The sequence below is a fragment of the Coptis chinensis genome, chromosome 8 (assembly GCF_015680905.1).
Source record: "Coptis chinensis isolate HL-2020 chromosome 8, ASM1568090v1, whole genome shotgun sequence".
Taxonomy (NCBI): Eukaryota; Viridiplantae; Streptophyta; class Magnoliopsida; order Ranunculales; family Ranunculaceae; genus Coptis; species Coptis chinensis.
Window position 1 is genome coordinate 11,388,529 of NC_141463.1, and position 22,475 is coordinate 11,411,003.

Below are 22,475 nucleotides of genomic sequence, written 5' to 3' on the forward strand. Positions count from 1 at the left end.
CGTTAATTTAATCTTTGAGGGTTAGCTCAATGCATTTGCATCTAGTTTCTGATTTTTCGACAATTATATTTGATGTATTTGCATCCAAGTTTTGATTTTTCATTAATTATTCTTTGAGGTTAGTTTAATACAGTTGTATCTATATTCCAATTTTCTATTAATTACTTTTTAAGATTAGTTTAATGTTTGCATTTGCATCCAGTTTCCGATTCCCCGTTAAATATTATTTGAGATTAGTTTGATGCATTTGCATCCAGTTTTCGGTTCCCCCATTAATTGTTTTTTTTACGTTAGTTTCATTCAGTATTATATATATTTTTAAATATTTGTCATTATTGTTTTGCCGTTATTTTTTTTTTCATTTTCTATTATATATTTTGTGATGTTATTTTTTGTATAATTATTTTTAACTATATTTTGAGGTCGTGTTAAGGATATATTCGAAATAAGTCGGTGTTTTATCATAGACACTAAAATTGTATGATTTGTAATAGGAAATTAGTTTATACAAATCACCTATTTTTTAGTAATTTTTTTTATTTGATCAAATATATAAGAATTGGAAAACTAAAAGTGTTTAATTTGTAATAGGAAATTATCTTTTACAAATCACCCATTTTTTAACAATTTTTTTTATTTGATCAAATATATAAAAATTGGAAATACATTCAAACTCTCTTTCATATTAGAGTGTCACATAGGAAAGAGAAAAAATTAACTCTCATATTAAAATGCCACATAAGAGAGAGAAAATCATCCATTAGAAGTCTATGCTTTAGTATATATATAGTAGATGTTCTACACGGGATATATTAACAGTTGAAGTGCAATTGCTCGAAGGGCCTTGTTTGCTGATCATACGACAATCTAAATGAACATCTTCTTTACGAATTTGTAAAATAAAATATGATATTGTAAGATTACCCTGCTAACGAGTTTTATTGAAATTGAACTCCAGATATAAGTTAACATTGCACTTACGAAACCATAAACTCAATTGGATTTATATCACCTAGACCGGTTAGTCTTCTGCGAGAAATTGAAAGTTTAATTTTAGAGTACAGTTGCTTACATCTGATGGTACAAGTAAAATGAAATTTAAAACCAACCACAGCGTATATCATGATTACAGGAGTATAATAGGCCGACTCACTGTATCATGTCTTTACTCTGTACCATAGTTACAGGAGTATAATTTGCCAACTCACTAGACACTGTAGTTTCCATCAACAATCCTGAAACGAGACATGCAAGCTGCAAACTGTTCTTGCTATAATATCAATTTGAGGGAAAATGATACTACATAACCACGGCAGCACCATCCAGAATTGTTTGGTCAGGTCCAGCAGCATTATACTCACTATCACATTCTTTGTGGCACCTCAAGGAAGCTCATTTGTACCAACCCTGCGAAAATCCAACCACAGCTAAGAGCAGACGAGCGAAAATCCAACCATTGCAAAAATGAAAAATATTCACATGTGAAAAGAAAGTAAGAGCAGACGAGTAGTATATGTTGTTCTAATGCTGTTACAATCCAGGAAAACATTTGTACCTCACATTATGTTTCTACACCTTCACTGCCATCGAAACAACCTACTGAGGCACTTCAAGATACATAATGTGCACACACAAGGAAGACAGCCACGGAGCCACCACAGCTCCACACCTTCCAAATGTTTGTATCTCTTCCTCTTAATTTTTTCCCAATGTTCTCTAGTACAGTAACTACAACAAAATAACTTCTGTACAAATACCTTAAGCTTCGGAATGCAATGAGGGACCATTCTCCATGTTAGCCTCCAGGTTCCAACCCCTGGAAGAATAACCTTATTAGGTACAAACTACAAAGATAACATACATGCAATTTACATTGAGGATAGCATGAAACTGGTAGGGCAAAGAGACCTGTCCGCCGCTTCTCTTCTGAGATCTTCTATATGATTTTCAATGTTGGCACATGCAGCTTGAATATCAATGTTTTTCTCACATAGCTCCTTCCATTGCGTAGACAATGCATTAAGCTCAACTGCAGTCTTTTGCTGCTCATGTGAAGAACATTAATACTTAATTCCATATGAGAGTTTGATAAAGACGGTTCTTTGTTTAGAATATCACCTGATGATACTTCCTCTCGCGATTTACCACTTCAATTCTCTCATTATACCCCAACGCTATTGCTTGCATCCTGCAAAGTGCAAGCAAGAGTTAATAAGTACACTTTCAAGGAATCAGGATCGCATGATTGAACAAACAAATAAATCAAGTAAGGAATTATGTGAAGATAGAATCAGGGCTATCAACAGCACGTATTAATCATCCTAAAGAGGAAAAAAAAAACCAGGCAGAATTCAGAAATTTCTTGTAATGAGAAATTTGTGACGGAACGTAACTAGAAATGCGAAAGTATGAGATGTATGCTGCTATCTTATTTTCTTTCCCCTAAATATTATTGTTTCATGGAGTGCTATACAAAAATATGACAATTCAACCATCTTAACCCTCAGTAGGAAAAACCCTGTTTCCTGAACCCTAAGAAAGAATTTGAACAAACTTTCTATAAAAATGAGACCCAAACATGAAACACCTCCCAAGTACTCTTTGAAGATGAATCACATCGATGTAACAGACCCAGCTGATAGGTTGAAAAGCATAATATAATAGTATCACTATCTAAATATCAGGTCATGCAAATGAATGATATATTACCCAGAACAAACCTAGATAAGAATGCTTCCAGTCGTTGATTATGATGTTTCCAGATATCACCACCATGTTTTGACATCAGATCCAGATTCTCCAGTCTGCGAAATTAGGAAGTCAAATTCTTATATGAAAAAAACATCATCAAGAAGCCAATTTCGAGAGAAATCCATTAATGTGCACTTAGCTTTCACACAACGGGAAGTTGTAAAGTAATATACAATTCACATCGCACGAAGGTAAAAACTGAATATGGGAGATGAATACTTTTTAAAAAACAAGAGAGGAAGTTAATCAAGAAGCATCAAATTCATGTTTTCCTTTTTTTTTAACTTTTTTTTTTCTTTTTTCTTTTTTTCTTTTTTTCGTTTTTTATAGATACTTCATGTTTCCTACATTCTATTTCTTGGCAGTTATTGTATCTAGTCCAAGTTTACGTACCATGACTACCATAGAAATCCAAAGGAACAAGTGAACAACTAAAGTGGATGCGTTTCATCCTTGTCTTAGACTGTTAGCCTATTCAGTTCCAACAGGAGCCACCAAACGACTGCCAAGTCTCAGGTAAGTTTAACCAAGGGTATGTAGTAGCAATCCAATATGAAGAACTACTAAATAAACATTTCTCAGACTAAACTCTGGGCCCTATTTGTTACCGCATGGACACCAAATTAGCACCAAGAGTCGCCGAATGCAGTACAGACTACAAGAAACAGGAAGAATGCACATTCTAGACAGAGAATTAGATGTGGTACATATTTAAAAAGCTTAAGGCTGTATTTGTGTAAACATCAATGATTTCAGATAACATTTGTGGTAAATAAAGCAAGAATGATGACATCTGGTCAAGTAGCATAGAAGTTGCCAAAGCCCAAATTCAAAATGATATTGTGTGTCTGTGGTGGGGTGGTGTGTTTGTGTTTGTGTGTGGTAGGGCTGTCAATGGATTGGTTTGGGTCGGATTCTGGAAAATCCGAACCCGAAACCGAACTGATAGATATATTACAAACCAAACCGAAAACTATAAAATCGATTAAATCCTAAATTAAATCGTTTAATTTCAGCCACACAATTGATAAACATATACAAAATTAATCATAAATATTACTAAAATGCCATCTTATCGGTTCGGGTTCATATTGGTTCGGTGGAGGGCAAACCCGAAACCAAACCAATATCTCATCGGTTCGGTTTCGGGTCAGTGGAGGGCAAACCAATTACCAAAACCCAAACCGTTTTTTATCGGTTTGGTTCGAGTCGGTTATCGGGTTATTGAAACCCATTGACAGCCCTTGTGCCTGTGTGTGGGGTCTAACCATCAACATTCCTGAATATCTAGCTTTCATCAAAAAAATCTATGTGGGTAGCCATATTGAGACAAATTCTTATTACCTACCAGTGATAGAACAAGAACTAAAAGCCATGCATCCCATAGTTATAGAAACCCATCTTGACAAATATACAATCTCTCAACAGTCGACATATATCTATCTAACAAGATTAGATACAATACTCATTACGACAAAGAACCCTACACAAGCAAAGTGTCTCATCATATAATTAAAATCAAAAGCATTTACCTTATAACTTGATGCTGTAGTGAGCTTTGAGCAGTTTCCAGGTGTTGTTTCCAAGCGTTGGAATCACTGCGCTTATTTTCTGATGGTGGCTGTAGGGTATATCGAGAAGTGTCCATTGTTGCAGGAGGTTTTCCAGCTCTAACACGTTCATATTCTCTTGCTAGCATTGGGTGATTCTGAGACAAGACTGCTAAAATTAGCTTCACAATAACATGTCGCCCTAGGGTAAAATAAATCATTCCCTTAAAGCATGAAATCAGATACTATTTTAGAAAAGAAAAGACAGGCCTTGATTATAAGAAGAAAAAAAACACTTAAATTATTTTAAAAATAGTAAAATAAAAAATAGAACCCTTCCAGATTAATATTATTTTACATTATCAAAACAGTATACAAAGAAAGTAACCTGGCTGCAGAATTCATACAGTCAACATCATGATTCATCAGAGGACAAAAGAAAACCTCTCTTGAGTTTCACATAATTTATTTCGAGCTGAACCTTTTTCTTAACGAATTTAAATCCAACTCTAACAACATTCTAATACCTCCACAATCTGTAAAACTATTATGTAGGTTAAGTAAAGTGAGGACTCCAAAATGCAGAGTAGAGGATCATCATCAGATAGATACAACTTTTGGTCTCTGGAATTTGAACGCTATAATGATCTACTATGCGCGCCATTAGGACTTTTGGTTTCATGATCTACTATGCACATCAAAATTATGCCAATATTGTTAAACAGTTGTTGGTTTAGAATTTTAGATATCCTGGTTTCAGCTGATCAGACCAGAACTCATAGAAATTATATTCATGACCTACTTGGCAAAAACAAAATTAGACGCATTTCAATACTACATCGAATTCGTCCACAATGTCAATGAAAATATTTAAAAAAAAAAAAAAAAAAAAAAAAAAAAAACAAACTTTATCAAACCCATGCATGAAAACCCGAAAATAGTCAACGCCCAAGTTTAAAATTTACCTCAAAGTTAGACTTAGCAGCAACAGGAAAGTTTTTAAGAAAATCAGAAGGTTTTTTAGTACTTCTTCTCATTTCTTCTTCAACTAACTTATCTACTTCAGCTTTCACTTTTGGGTCACCGTAATCATCATCAATGTAAGGTAATGCATCAATGATTTCTTCTCTTGCAATGCCTGATAAACTTGTTTTTGGAGGTGCTGCTTCTATCATTAAGATGTCTCCATTTTTCTCCATTTTGAAACCCTAATTTTTCGATCCAAAAACTAGTTTTTTAAATTCTATTCTAAGTTTCTAACGGATTCGGTTGACCCGATCCGTGTAAATCCATAACCCGAATTTGGATGATTGTAATGGGCTTTGATTGTGGGTACTTAACTACACAAAATTAGGCCCAATCCACAAATCTTTATATATATATATATCTATATCTTAATATTAAATCTCCCACAAGGGATATTTTTCGAGCTCTATTAAAATTCCACGTCATCTCCTATTAAAACGAGAATTTCTCTCCTATTTGAAAAACGGGAATTTCTCTTCTATTATAACGAGAATTCTTCTCCTATTAAAACAAATTCTAACACTTTTAATTAAAGCGGGAATCCTTCTCCTATTAAAATGAGAATTCCTCCCCGATTGAAAATTAAGCGAAAATCTAGCGTATCTAATTAAAATGGGAATCATTCTTCTATTAAAACAGAATCTCTCTCCCAATTGAAAAAATGGGTTTTTAAAACTTAATTTAAAACAATTTGTTAGAAAATTAAAACGGGTTAGCGACTAAAACGGTAGTCCCAATTTTCTAAAAAAAATATAAATGTTTTAAAAAGAGCCGGTGCGTATGCACGGGCCTACAAGCTAGTATATATATATATATAATAGCAGTCCCTTTTCGGGCTCATTGGGGTTGTCCACGTAAGCAGGGGGATTAAAAAAAAATAGGAGAAAAAAAAAATAAGTAAGTAAGAGTCCCAATTAATTATGTTTCATTTATATCCTAAATCTCTTTTCAAGAGTCCTAATTAATTATGTTTCATGTTTACTAATCTACACATATCCAAACAAAGAATAATAAAGATTATAAGAGAGACTCTCTTCTTCAAGAGTCCTAATTAATTATGTTTCCTGTTCCTAATCTATACACATGCAAACAAAGAATAATAAAGATTACAAGAGAGACTATTCAAATTAGGAAAAAAAAATTGCTGATAAAAAAGTTAGAGAAACAAGCTACGAGAAAAAAAAACTAAATAGGAACTAAAAGTCCCAATTCTTGAGCTTCTAAGTATCTCATATTCTCGAGTTCTTCAATTTACAACTATTGTGTTGATTTCTACAAGTCTTCTTTCTCTACCTCCCCAGTATGTGCTGATTTCAAAAGTTTTCTTTCTTTTGATTTGTGTTTACCATAAAGTTTGGAGTGTTAAGGGAGAAGGTAATACAGGTCTAACATTAGTACGTTTGACTGTGACTTCCGAGATTGACAAACCATACATTTTACGTATATATACCAACCCTAACTGTTTATCAACTCAGTCTACTTCCTCATCTAGGGAGAAGGTTAAGTTATTTATTTTAATCGTCAGTATCTATATACTATCCACATATTTTAGTATATTCCATAAGAACGATAGTAAGTGGATCTAAAGCTTTAAACCTTACATGTATAGTTTCGGAGCTTTGAACTTCTCTTTCATATGAGCAATTCTTGATCAATAAAATTTTTCAAGTAACTATTTTCACTCACCTAATCCTCATCTACTAGTTGTATTTTATATAATGTGTTTAAGACTTATATTTTCTTTTTCTGTAGTTATTAGCATGCCCTATCCATGCTAACGGATAAACTTCTTTTGACATAATAATAAGATTTCAGTGCATCCTAAAGATGTAAATGTAGTTACTTATTGATGGATCTGATAACCAAGTGTTTTTTCCCCATATTCTATATTGTTTTTATTTGTTGCAATATGTGGTTGTTATTTTTTATTCTCCACTCTTAATTTCCTAAGAGCATTTCTAGACCAATTCGTGCATGGGTAGACATCAATGATTCTATCCATAATATCTTTAGAAGTTGAAGTAATCCAAACTTACTTTCATGGTTGTTATTTGGTTATATTTGCATAATCTGATAAGTTCATGGTCGTTGTTTTAATTTTGAATAGGGTTCTTGGTGTTAGTAGTGTACTCAAGTGGGAATGAATTACTTTGTACATGTTTAAGGTTTGTGTGTTAGTAGTTTGCATGCCGATGGTATTTTGGAGTAGATAAATTTCTCAGGGAGTGTCAGTTGCGCTGCCAGAAATAGGAGATTCTTACATGGAAACACAAATAGAAGATTCTTCAACAGAAGGTGAGTTAGTATACTAAATGAGGTTTTCTTATTTTTTAGGGGTATATATATATATATATATATATATATATATATATATATATATATATATATATATATATATATATATATCATATTAAGTAAACCTTGCAAATCTAATACGATATAACTGAGTTAGGTTGTGTTTTGTGAAGTTGTTGGATTATATATTTAAAACTTGAAATTGTACTTCTAAATTTTTTGGTCGCACTAATTTTATTGTGTACATATGTCTATGTTGGAACATTTGTGCCGTTCAGACTACCATTCTTCAAATGCATACTTATAGTAAAATGATGTAAACCTACATGATAATATAGATACTTGAGGTAAACCAAAAGGTTCCATGATCATGTGCCATAATAGTTGAGTAATATGCTCATATGGATTTATTTTCTTAAAATTGAAGTTCAGGCACACAACATAATTCATATTTGATATTTCTTAAATTTTGTGGGAGTCAGTTTCCCCAATTTTTCGGTTCACAAGTTAATGTTTAATGTATCTTAAAGTTAAAATAGTTGGTACTACGTTTTTCGACCTAGTTGGGTACGTTTGATTGATTTTCTAACCTGATTGTTTTGTATGTTCTTAGATTCAGGTATGCTATTAATCTAATATAATGCTGATTTTCTTTCACATGCGCTGCTTTACTATATTTTTGTTAGCCTTAAGTTACTTCATTGGTACTTTCGTCCCACTTACAATTACAAAAGGAAGGATTTTTTAGCACTTGGTTTCTTTTGCAACAAATCGAAGACGAAGAATCTAAAAAAGCATCACATTTTGGGTATGAATTTGAAGGTCTTGGCTCTCCAAGTCATTGCTCAGCCCTGAAGGTTGGACGACTCATTGATGCTTATCTAGCGGAAATTGCGCCTGATCCATATCTAGATCTACGAAAATTCATTGCTATCATTGAAATCTTACTTGACTATGCCCGAGTTATTGATGATGGACTATACAGAGCAGCTGATATATATTTAGAGGCAACTTATCAAACTTTTTGTTTTTGTTAGTGTTGCAGTCTGAATTCATTTCTAATATAGAGTGATGTTGTGATTCAGTGTTAATTCGACTCTTTCTTATGCTTTACTTCACTTTAATTTGTGATGGGGTTCTAATTAATAGATTTCTTTCGTATAACAAAATTAAATTTTTTTATCACAGGTTTGTTTTGAAATTTTCATGTTTTTAAGAGTGAGTTTTTTTGTAATTGCACTATTAGTAAATTAAGTATTTATTTGTCTTCTATCACAGACCACATTCCACATTTGTCTCCGATGGTTTTCAAATATTAAACCATGAAGAGGAGTACCTGAGTTTTTTTTGGAAAAAGGGTATATTGAATCAATAAACATATCAGTGCTCATGCTCTTTACGTGCTAACATGAATTAGCAAATGATGAACATTCTTATTATCTGCTTTGAGGACAGTACATAACAATAAATAGAAGTTGGTATTACACACCTGTAACTTTGATAATTATCAGGAAATCAGAAACTAGACACAAATGTATTGAACCAACCCCAAAAAATAATTAACGGGAAATAGGATAATAATGAGAAATCGCAAGTTGGATGCAACAACATTTAACTAACCTCAAAGAATAATTAAAGAGAAATCGGAAAATGGATGCAACACTGCATTGAACTAACTCAAAATAATTAACGGGCAATAGAAAAATGGATGCAACACTGCATTGAACAAACCTCAAAGAAAAATTAATGGGTAACCGGAAAATGGATGTGAGTGCATCGAACTAACCTCAAAGAATAATTAACGGAAAATCGGAGACTGGATACAACATTGCAATGAACTAACCTCAAAGAATAATTAAAGGGTAACTGAAAATAGGAGACTAGATGTAAATGCATCGAACTAATCTCAAAGAGTTATTAATGCAAAATCGGAAAATTGGATACAAATGCATTAAACGAGCCAACGTCAAAGAATATTAATGGGAAATTGGAAACTTGATGCAAATGCATTGAAGAAACCTTAAAGAATAGTTAACTGGAAATCGGAAATTGGATGCAACATTGCATTGAACTAACCTAAAAGAATAATTAATGGGAAATCGAAAATTTGATGCAAATGCATCGAGCTAACCTCAAAGAATAATTAGTGAAAAATTGGAAACTAGATGCAACTGTATTGAACTAACGCCAAAGAAAAGTTAACGAGAAATCAAAAACTGGATAAAAATGCATTGAACTAACCTCAAAGAATAATTAATGGAAAATCAAAAATTAGATGCAACTGCATAAACTAACCTCAAAGAAATAATTAACGGGAAATAAAAAATTGGATGCAAATGCATCAAACTATCCTCAAAGAATAATTGACGTGAAATTGGAAATTAGATCCAAATGAATTTAACTAACCTCAAAGAATAATTAACGGGAAATTAGAAGCTGGATGCAGCTGCACTGAACCAAAGAATAATTAACATGATATCGGAAACTGGATGCAAATTCAGCTAACTAACCTCAAAGGATAATTAATGGGAAATCGGAAACCGGATGCAAATACATCGACTAATCTTAAAGAATAATTAACAGGAAATCAGAAACTTGATACAAATGCATTGAGCTAATCTCAAAAAATAATTAGTGGGATGAAAATTGAAAATTGGATGCAAATGTAATGAACTAACCTCAAAGAATAATTAACGGGAAATCAGAAACTTGATACAAATGCATTGAGCTCATCTCAAAAAATAATTAGTGGGATGAAAATTGAAAATTGGATGCAAATGTAATGAACTAACCTCAAAGAATAATTAACGGTAAATCGATCGGAAACTGGATACAACACTGCAATGAACTAACCTCATAGAATAATTAACGGGAAATCGAAAACTGGATGTAACATTGCAATGAACTAACCTCAAAGAATAATTAACGGGAAACCAGGAACTGGATACAAGTGCATTGAACTAATTAACCTCAAAGAATAATTGACAGACAATCGGAAATTAGATGCAAATGCATTCAACAAACCTCAAAGAATAATTAGCGGGAACTCGGAAACTGGATACAAATGCATCAAACTAATCTCAAAGAATAATTAACGGATAATCAAAAACAACATGAAACTGTATTAAACTAACCCCAAAGAAAAATTAATAGAAAAATCGGAAAGTGGATGCAACTGCATCAAACTAACCTCAAAGAATAATTAACGGAAAATTGAAAAATGGATGCAACTGCAAGGAACTAACTTTAAAGAATAATTAACATGAAATCAGAAACAGGATGCCAATGCATGGAACTAATCTCAAAGAATCATTCAGGTGTAATCGAAAATTGGATGTGAATGCATCAAACTAATGTCAAAGAATAATTAACTGGAAATCGAAAACTAGATGCAAATGCATTAAACTAACCTTAGAAATAATTAATGGGAAATCGGAAATTGGATGCAAATGCATTGAACTAATTAAACTTAAATGATAATTAAATTGAAATAGGAAACTGGATGCAAATGCATTGATCTAACCTCATAGAGTTATTAACGTACAATCCAAAACTAAGTGCAAATTCATGAAACTAACCTCAAAGAATAATTAACAAAAATTGAAAAACGGGAAATCAGAAACTGGATGTAATTGCATTGAACTAACCTCAAAGATGAATTAACAGAAAATCAAAAACTTGATACAAATGCATTAAACTAATCTCAAAAAATATTTAACAGAAAATCAAAAATAAAATGCTAATGCATTGAACTAACCTCAAAACATTGTTGTTTTATGTGTAGTGGAAATGTCTCAACAAGTATATGATTGGGAATGACTTGCTATTCAAGTATATTCAATATGAATTTCGCCTCATTGGGCATTCTCACAAAAATTTTATCAAACTTTTATTATTAAACAACAAAAAGAACTCGAAGGGTTTTTACAAAAGTGTGTTATTATTATTATTATTTTATGGAGTGTGATTTTCATGTTGCAAGAAATTTGGATGAGTGACCAATGTAATATTCATATCTCATAAATGGATCTATCTACATAGTTCGAATATTTTTTAGAATAATTTAATATAACGGCACCCATTCAATGTAAGGTAATGCCATCAATGATTTCTTGCAATGCCTGATAAACTTGTTTTTGGAGGTGCTGCTTCTATCATTAAGATGTCTCCATTTTTCTCCATTTTAAAACCCTAATTTTTCGATCCAAAAACTATACTTGTTTTTTTTAATTCTATTCTAAGTTTCTAACGGATTCGGTTGACCTGATCCGTGTAAAGCCATAACCCGAATTTGGATGATTGTAATGGGCTTTGATTGTGGGTACTTAACTACACAAACCACAAATTGAAGAATAATTATGGTTGTAGCACCGGATTAGTTTTATTTATGGTTCCGGGACAAATCAACCAGGCCAATCTCTACTAGTAGCATCTCCTATAAACAGTATTTTTTTTTTTTACTTGTATGAATATTAATCTCTTTATCATCTGTGTTTTCGGTAAATGAATAGTGATTGGGAATATATGTCTTTGTGGTATTGTTATTAGGATGGATGAATTATTAGCTGGATTGAAAGGCAAAAATGGACCTATGATAAAACAATAATTATATATTTTTATATATTTTTTAAATCTGAAATGTTTTAGCCATGGCCAATGTTCGTAGCTATAGGACTGAAATGTGTGTAGCAAAACAACTTTTGCTACTGCCTATGCCACGACTTTTATCCCTCATAAAAATCTGAATGCTACGGCTTCTGCCATAGCCATCATCAGTGGAACTTGCTACGGCTTATGCCATGGCCACCCACTGTGGACATTACTACGGTTGTTCCCACAGCCATTATCACTGGCAACTATTATGGCTTTTCCCACTGTGCTTATCAGTGGGAAGTTGCAACGGCTTAAGCTGTCGCATGGACCGTCGCATTTACCCATGGTCTTATGTTGTAGCTAAACCATTAGCGACAGGTCGAAACCACACAGTCTTGCGTCAGTCGATATTCGTGGCTAAAGATCTTTGCCCACGGACTTGGGCTGTGGCTTAAAGTCTGCATTCTTGTAGTGCCATGTCAAGGGGGGATTCAATAGTAGAACATTGACGAGTACTATAATCTCAACATTCACAATCAGTTGTGGGTCATTAGGTTAGACCAAGTCCCTTACGGTTGAACGACTGCTCAATGCTAACACCCTGCAAACAAGAAAATTTCAACTTCTATATTTTGGGTTGGTTAGGGCATCACCAATGCAGGCCCTCATAATAGAGGGCCACATCAGCGTTTTGAAGACATTATAGAGGAGAAAATGGATATAGAGAACCCTTATATTTTATGTCCTACAATGTTGACCTTTAAAATTAACTTTAAATTTTGTATTAACTTTCAGTTCTTGTGAAATTGGCATGGTGGAAATGTAGATAGCCCAAGACCCATAGGTTTTGGGTTTGAGACCCATTTGTAACATTTCATTGTGATTTATTTTTCTTTTTAAATTTGGTACAAAAAGTTTAAAAAAACAAACAACTTGTTCGGGTGGGGTTTCGAACTCGGGATATTTCCCAATATATGAGCAACTTTGACCAACTTCGCTGGTACCACTCAAGTTCTTCCATTGCGATTTTCAGTCCTCCATTGCGATCTTATTCAATTTCTTGAATTCCTAATGACTTCTCCAACCCTTAAAAAAAAAATGATTCCCCACCTCCGCCTCACCTCACCACACCAAGAGCGTAGTAGATGGTTTGGAAATTACAAATTTTCAAAAAAAAAAAGGAGGCAAAAAGGATCGTCGTCAACAACTCAAAATGTGGATGAGGAGGACGAAATTGAACTTCGCTTTAACTTTCCACCACGTTGTGAAATCAACCAACACCCACCATTAGTGTCAACATCCGCCCAACACGTAGCAAATAGAGTGGCGGCGTCCAAGTAAGTTTTAGATTTTTTTTTTATGTTAATTATTATTATTTATGTTAGTTTATATCAAGTTTGTTGTTGTGTAATTAGTTTGAATTTGTTGCATTGTGTTAACAAAATTTAAGTTAAAATTATATCGTATTGAATAGTTTGTTGTATTGCGTGTAATATGAATGTAGGCAATACACCTATGGAAAGTGCGTTGTGCACTTTCAAATGTCGTGTCATGGTGGCGTTGTTTGAGATAAAAAATGGACCCTAATTTTGTCACGGTTACTAACATTATAGCCGCCACACCATTTGGGAACTTTTTAAATTCAAATTTGGGACAAAATGATAAAGCATTGTTGTTTGGGATAGTTGAGCGGTGGTGGAAATCTACCCACACATTCCATTTCCCATGGGGTGAGCTTGGAATTACCCCTCTTGATTTCACCATGCTCACGAGTATCCCTATTGGTTATGGAGATGTCGTTCCTTTTGATGAAAATTTGGAGGTTTTTACTACTGCAATGAGTTTCTTTCAAGGTTTTAATACGGTTAAGATGATGAGAAAGACGTGTTCTTGAGATTATCGGCTGAGCACTTTAAGGGAGGAGCTATAAATATGAGCTGGTTTACTTTGAGATACTTGAATAGGCTAAAGGAGAAGCTGATAGACTATCATATTGGCATTGAGTCGATCGAATAATATGTATGTGCCTTCCTCTTTTACTTGTTGTTGTAGTACTATTTGGATACTCTGATAGTTTCTTACGTATCGGGTGGATGGCCGTTGTCTTAGATGTAGAGAGGATGTGAGATTATGACTTTGGTAAATTGATCTTAGCGTACCTTTACCGTTGGCTAGACCTCGCAGTTGAGACTAAAGCAGCTAAAGGCAATTTGTGCGGCTTTGTTTGGATTATACCGATAAGTCTTATTTATTAAGTTATTGTTTCATCTCATTCATTTATCTAGTTATTAATGTTGACATGTTTATATTTATATTGATATTGTATTTTATCTATTGATTTAGTATTGGTGGTACGAATATTTTCGTGTAATGCATCCTGTGTTGAAGACGTTGCAAGAGAATGAGACTTATGACCTGATTCCACGTATTCAATCATGGGGGCTTCATCGTAGGTAGAGAGGGTATAATGATTTATCTCATAATATTTATAACACTCGTCAACAGATTGAGCTTTTAGGAGCTATACGAATTGAGTGGCAACCCTGGGCCTCTTCCTTCATCTTTTAGACCCCTTATGAGGATATTTTATATGTTCCAGAGAACACAGAGTACCGTAGATTGTCATATATGTGTCATAGAGCAAGGTTTCTTTCTCAGCGGCGAGTGATACTTGTAGGGTCAGTAACTGCATGGTACCTTAGGGACCGATGCTGGTGTCAAGTATCTAGAGAGATTGTTATACCTTACCCACCACCCATAGATATGACAGCCTCTAATATTCTTCATGCAACTCTTGCATACTATAAAGCAAACCCAAATGATTGGTCGAATGCAGCAGCTTTCATTTTTACGGGAGACTATGACTTGTATTGGAAAAGGGTTGGTTGAGGTCTCTTGCTAGGTGAGTTATACCGGGGCGCCAACTTTGAAGGGGTTACTTCTGAAGCATTGAGGCCTGACATTCATTTCCCAAAAGGAGTAGAGTTGTCACAGACACAGCCCAGGGTGTTTCATGATATTGAGATGCCGCAAAGAACTCCACAGATATTTGATGAGTCCTAACCTTTGGCACTGGAGCATGATTAATTCTCAGGGGCAAGAGATGAGCATACCTATTCCACCAACAAATGCCGCATTGGTCACAGATTTATCAGAACAGTTTGAGCAGTTAGCCATGGTTAGTATGATTTAAATTTAAAAATAATTTGTTATTATTATTCACTATAACATGTAACATGTATTTGTTTTGTTAAATAGGAGGAAGTAAGGTCGGAGCTCCTTAACTACAGCTCTCTGAGTTATGCCATGCCCGAGTCATTCATAGAGTCCTTTCGTCAAAGTTTTGTGTATTTATAGCAAGAGCGAAATTGAACGTTGCAGCCTCAGAGACGTGTGCAAGAGTTGAAGAACACTACTATGTTTGGAAGTGCCATACCTCAAGCTCAACATCAACCAAAGAAGCAACAACGACGTAGGAGGGAGAGCTCTTCGAGCCAGGCTTCTAGTAGGGGGAGGAGGTCTTAATAGTTATTCGTTGTTAAATTTTTATTGTTTGTAATAACTGTGTGCCATTACTTGTAATATGGCGATTGGGATTGTTGCTTGTAATGACTTATTTATTATTTAGGAAAATATTGGTAGGTTTTGGATATGAATATGTCAATAAAACAAAGGAGGTTATGGCAAAAAAAATTCAGAAATTATAAGTTAGTTTTTGTACAAAGTTTTTGTGTTAAAACATGTATCTGTTGTATTGTTGTAGTCCCTAGAACCTGTATCTGTGTTTAGACTTGGGTTTTTCATATTTTAGGAACATCTGTGTATGGTGTAAACCGAGATGGAATTAAACATCCCGTTTGGTAATTTAAACCGAGACGGAATGAAACATCCCGTCTGGTAAATAGGTCCATCACTCCATCCCACTGCAACTTCCATGCATTGAACTTATTGATGGTGGTCCATACATTGAAATTATTGAAGGTATGTGTTGATCACTATGGTACATTTGGATAGAATGTGTTGTCAATTGGAGAGTGAACAAAAATTCAGCTATCACTATGGTACATTTGGATAGAATGTGTTGTCAATTAGAGAGTGAACCAAAATCTAGCTATCACATGTGACCTTACCTTACATATTTCGTTTTACTCTTTTTCCAGATCAAACAAACAACCATCTTCTTCCCCACAACTAAGCTAAATATTGAAAAAAATGTCTAGACAAGATAGAATTGCATACAACCAAAGTTTATGGGGATCTAGTAGTAATAGTTAGATCTACGGTACTCATCAAGATCTTCCGTACTTCTTCGAAGATGACTACATGGAAAAAGTGAGAGATGAGCATAATGATATGATGAGGCAAAGGAGGAGGAGGAGGCAGCAACTATTATACACTACTGGGGTATTAATGGCTCAAGCAGCCATTGAAGATGTGGATATAGACAAACGTGGTGGATCTGTGATGGGTAGAGCATATACGTTTAGAGATGGTGGTGATGTACGTAAACAACAGATACTGAGGGATTACTTCACAGCACCTTGTAGGTGGCCTCCTCATAAGTTTAGGTGAAGGTACAGGATGCAAAGAGAGCTTTTTACGTATATGTTGAAAACTGTTGCAGCATTCAACGACTGCTTCCAAGACAGAGTGGATGGATTGGGTCGGCAAACAACTTCTGGGTTGCATAAGGGATTAGCTGCAGTTGAATAATTAGCAATTGGTTGTTTATCTGATTCAACGGATCAGTATTTTCAAATTGGAGATTCCACAGCAGCTATATCTATGATGCGTTGGTACGCTGCAATAATCACGGCGTTTGAGGAAGAGTACTTGAGACGACCAACTCAGGCAGACACGACTAGGATATTAGCTGAAAATGCTGAAAGGGGTTTTCCAGGAATGCTTGGATCAATCAACTGTATGCACCAGGTGTGGAAGAATTGTCCAACTGGATGGGCTGGACAACATGTGGGGTACAAGAAAGAACTAACTTTGGTACTTGAAGCTGTTGCAGACAAATGATGTTGGATCTGACATTGCTTTTTCGGCTTACCAGGTTCGCATAATAACATTAACGTGCTTTATCGTTCTCATGTTTTTGAATCATTAAAGCAAGGTGAGGCTCCTATTGTTAATTTTAATATGAATGATAATGCCTACGGTATGGGATATTATCTTGCTGATGGTATTTACCCAAAATGGGGCACATTTGTTCAATCTATTTGTTATCCAAGAAATAGGCATGAAAAGACGTCAAGAAGTTGCAAGAAAAGATATTGAAAGGACGTTTGGAGTTTTGCAGGCAAGATGACATATTCTTAAAGCTTCTACGCATTGTCATAGTGTTGTTGTTCTTGGGGACATAATGAAGGCATGCATTAAAATGCATAATATGATTGTTGAGAATGAACGTGAAAGTGGAGAGTGGAAATGGAAATGTCAGAGGAATGAAAAAATACCTGAGCTCTTTCAAAAAGATGATAGTTATCATTTTGTCTATCATATGATTCAAACAATAAATAAAATCAGAAATGATGTTACACGTACTAATCTTCAAAGGGACTTAGTTGAGCATGTGTAGAATTGGATTGGTATTGAAGAAACACCAACACCAATTTATGATCCAAATTGGTCGGATGATGCAGAGGGAGAAGGAGGGGAAAATAGAAATGAAAGTGAGTGAACTATGAAGTTCTAAAGTGTGATGCATTTCCTATGTAATTCCAAAAGTGAACTATGAAGTTCCAAAGTGTGTTATATTTTCTATGTATTTCCAAAAGTGAACTATGAAGTTCCGAAGTTCCTATGTGTTTTATGAGTTGTGTTTTAATGAACTATATTACAATATATTTTAATTTTATTGGTAATTGTATTTCTATGAAAATAATTATATTGATTAATTAAACATAATGCATATTTCATTAATTATACATACATTGAAAAGAACATACTTAGTGCATTAATTAAAAAAACAGTGAAATTAAAATACATTGTTCATTAATTAAAAATACATTGAAATTAAAATACATAGTGCATTAATTAAAATAAAATACTAGATATTACATAAGCTTAGTTAGAGCTAGAACCACCTCTAGCCCTTGCCCATTCAGCATGTATTTCAGCTTGTTGTTGCTCGATATGATTATAAAAGCGGTATCGGGATGGAGGATACTTGTATCGGTAGCTAAAATCTTAGCTTCATATATATTGCATCTTTTGAAGCCGATTTTTTTTCCATTTGAACCCGGTTTTTTTCTTCTCTTGCCGTCACAGTTCTTTGACCATTTGCAGGCTCCATTTCCCTAAGTTCTATGCACTTTTGTGTTTCATTTGCATCCTTTGCAAATGTATCCTCTAAATGTGTAAATAAACCCCTCCAACATACCAACTGATTTTTCTTGGTTCCTCTTGGACTTGCCTTTCTTCGATCCAAGAGGACGCTCAATTTCTTTAGAACCCTTCAATTCAACTCCACCAACACTTGGTGAATTAGAAGTTGAATCTTCACCATCACTTTTTCAACCTTTTCCCTTTGTGGGGCGGCTTGACCTTGTCTTAAAAGTGCTACTCCACTTTGGATTATCCTTGAGTATAACATAGCAATGATCAAGTGAAAACACGCTTTTTCTTATTGTTGGTATGTCATCCTTGCCTCAGACAACTAAAAAAAAACAAGAAGTAGACTAAGATAATCATAAACGAAATTTATAAATTGACGAAATTGTAATTACCCAATTTTGTATTGTAGTACCACTTGCATTTCGAGCCTCCACCGCATTCACAATTGCAACAAACTTGTTCATCATTTTTGAGATATATTTCCATCTACCGCAAATTGAATCGGAAGACCTATCCGACCCACGTGTTTGATTGAACTCGTTTGTTACACGATTCCAAAATCTTTGTGCATTTTGGAAAGCACCAATAACGGAGTCTTCACTAATTTTTATCCAAACAAGACATAGAGCTTGATCTTCGGGCATGCTAAAGTGAGTCGATGTCTTCTTTGGTTTTGATTGAGTGCTACCACTTCCTTGAGTTGCTTGAGATGCCATTTGAAAGTAATTCATCTGATTTTGAAGAACCTTTTTTTTTTTTTGAAGAAGAAATATGATTGTTGGAAGTGTGAGTTGAAATGGAAAAAATGTTGTATATATACCAAAGTTTTAATTTTTGATCGTTTTTGACCGTTCTGACTTTCTGACCGTTGTTGGATATAAACTAGAAGTTAGGACTCCGGACGGGATGTTTGATTCCGTCTGGAAAAAAAGAAATATAGCGAGATGGGATGTTATTTAATTCTGTCTTATGTGTTTTGTAATCCAGACGGAATCAAACATCTCGTCCGAAGTTCACAACTTAACTACTTTCTCGGTAGCAACTGCTACTCTCGTTTTCACTTAGTCACAACTGACCGACTTTGTCACCCTTGCATTGGGCAAGGGTTTTTCCCAAAAAAGTGGTGAAAATTGTCAATTTCCCTCCATAGTGACTGTGATTGGGAATGCTTTTACGCTACTTTTCCATGGATTGTGATCACCAAAACTTTAGGGGCTTTTTTGAGTTATCCCCCAAACTTATGTAGCATTTTGTGTTTAACCCCCAAATTTTGAATCATCACAATTAGACCCCCAATCTGTCTAAGACCTCTAACAGAACTGTTCATTTTTTCCATAATGCCCAAACTACCCCTTTGAAAGAGCCGTTAGAAAGTTAAAGAGCTATTAGAAAGTTCTGGCATCCTCTTTGACTTATCCAATATTGGTTGACTCCTTTCTTCCCCAACAATATAAAATCCAACTCGCTTCTCTCTCCAACAACAACTAATGGGTGGTGGTGAACCAGCTAAGATGTCACTTGAGGTAAGTATCACTTTTGACCCTTCAGTTGTTACTATTAGGGTCCTTACTATTATTGTTCTTGATTGGGTTCCTGATTAGAGCTTCCTTCCTCGTTTTTTGTTGTCTGGTTTTTTGGGGGTTAATTACAAATTAGTTACAAAGAGTAAGGGTTAATAACATAATTTTAGCATATAATTTGATGGTTATGTTTTTTCTCTTTTCAGGCTACTGGTTGCTTTCAATGTGGCGATTTGAACCATTGGAAGGATATATTCCCTCACAGTTGTCCTTAGGGTTGTGGAAAAACTATGAAAATGTACAAGAGTACTAGGGAATAGAGTTTTGGACAGAGATTTCTAACATGCAAGAGAGATGGATGTAAGGGTTTTATTTGGATAGACAAGGGACACCTAGACACAAGAACAACACTACTACAGAAAAGTGCATAGATAGCATAGGAAAAACGCTATGAATTTTACTTCATAGCATTTACAAAACGCTATCTATGGCCATGCTATGCTTTTTAAGATAGCGTTGGTGTCCAAAGTGCTATCAAATTAATTGCATTTTTAGAAAAAACGCTATCAAAATGATAACATTTTTTATAGCATTTGTTAAGAATGCAATAAATTCCATAGCATTTCTACCTCAAAACGATAGCATTTCTTTTATGCTATTAAACTTCTATAGCGTTTAGAAAATGCTATTGTTTTTGTTAATATAAAATCAAAAAATTCAAATGCATATTAAAATTATTAAATTAGTGAATGAAAAAGGAATTGGATCCAAATGGATTCGAACCATCAACCTCTCAATTATTTGAGCGCTCTTCCATTTCGAGCTTATGGATCCATTGTATTTCAACCTGCTAATTTGCCATTTTAAGATCGAAACACTGTGTTTCTATGATTTATTCTCAATATAGACTAATCTAACACATAATGTTAAAGCATTAGAGCTTGAACCAAGAAAAATGAAAAAAACCAAGATAATTCAAATGTATTACTAACAACACTCATACCCCATTTTGAGCTCTTTCATATCCACACGACTGGCTGCAAGTACATACAACTAAGGGCAGCACCTTAAAGAAAAATTATACACCTGAACCAGTGCAAGTGAAGTACGCCAATATGGGCTATAAGGAGAAAAGAAATTTACCATAACTTTTCTTCTGTAGTTCTTTCTTCTTTTTCTATATACATCCTTATTCGATTCTAAAACATTATCAAGAAACTCCTGAAAAACTATCATAAACTATTAAAATGAAATATGATTACTAACCCTCAAGATAAAACCTTCCGGTGACCACCACAACCGCAAGATGATTCTTCTTCTCTAAACTGAACATACACATTGCCCACCTATACCAATTGAAGAAGCAAATTTTCATTATTACGTGGGTTCTTGATTGATACATTTTACGTGGGTTCAACAAGATATATAAAATTCTAAGACTACATCTCGGTTCATTCAAAATTTGACATATATCATACCAAATTATTCAAGGCTTTTATCCCTAGTGTACTCAACATCCTAACAAGTCTACAATTAATAAACCATGTATATGAATATATTAGAGTAACTACTTACCTTCCCTTTGTACACCCGTTCCAAGCAAGTTGCTCGACACAAGTGAAGATTGTGCGTGTATCACTTGTTCGCTTGTTACAGACCATATTCCAGAAAACATAACTTCTCACACATCTAAATACAATGAAATTTGGTGCATTAGAAAACAGACACATTGAACTATCTTTTCTGCATATGTAGAGGATACCTAAATTTGACTCTAACTATGTCTAAATTTAACTCAACATCAGTCCAGTACACTGAAAATTCAGTTGGAACAGTCCACCTTTCGATACCTGTAACTCCCAGCTCAAAAATTCAAATACCATGAAATTAGGGCAGTTAAAAAGTAGATACAGAGGACTAATTTTACTGCCAAGATCACTAAAACACAAATCTAACTCTAACTACTACAAAATCGAGCGTGAATCAGGCCGGCACAGCTTTCCTGGTAGAGGATAGAATGCCATCTTTGGACATGCGTAACTCCTTACTCGGATATCCAAATACTATGAAACTGGAACCCTTAGAAAATAGATTCAGAGAACTAACTTTTCATCCTAGGTCACTATATCCCAAAACCCACTCTAACTAAGACAAATTATATATAAAGTCAGGACCAAAGAAGTCTGCTTTTGAAGCAGATCTAAACACAAGTCTTGTATATTTCCAATTTAGTAAACATACCTCAATTCAATGTCAAACTTTCGGGAGATAGAGATCATAGCCAAACAGTTACAAACGCGATCTTATTTTTTTTTTATAGCACTTTTTTACATAAGCTATTAAACAAAAACTATCTATGTGCCTTTTTCTAGTAGTGTGTGTGTGTGTGTGGGGGGGT

At 34.3% G+C, this 22,475-nt stretch overlaps 1 protein-coding gene across 1 annotated transcript; it reads right to left on the reverse strand.

Moving 5' to 3' along the window:
* Positions 1-977: 977 nt before the first annotated feature.
* On the reverse strand, positions 978-5,526 carry MOS4 (modifier of snc1,4). Its single transcript, XM_086578071.1, has 7 exons — positions 5,267-5,526; positions 4,284-4,459; positions 2,721-2,804; positions 2,119-2,188; positions 1,909-2,042; positions 1,758-1,816; positions 978-1,407 (listed from the first exon to the last, which is right to left on the reverse strand). Exons 1-6 carry the CDS (start codon positions 5,498-5,500, stop codon positions 1,759-1,761), a joined length of 756 nt encoding a protein of 251 aa, XP_086434197.1. The 5' UTR covers positions 5,501-5,526; the 3' UTR covers positions 978-1,407; position 1,758.
* Between the last annotated feature and the right edge of the window lie 16,949 nt (positions 5,527-22,475).

Excerpts from the sequence above, each read along its gene's own strand:
- MOS4 (XM_086578071.1), bottom strand. The coding sequence starts at position 5,500 with ATGGAGAAAAATGGAGACATCTTAATGATAGAAGCAGCACCTCCAAAA. Across the intron at positions 2,805-4,283 it reads CTACAGCATCAAGTTATAAG|ACTGGAGAATCTGGATCTGA; the intron begins GTAAATGCTTTT and ends CTAATTTCGCAG. Across the intron at positions 2,189-2,720 it reads CTGGAAGCATTCTTATCTAG|GATGCAAGCAATAGCGTTGG; the intron begins GTTTGTTCTGGG and ends TGCACTTTGCAG.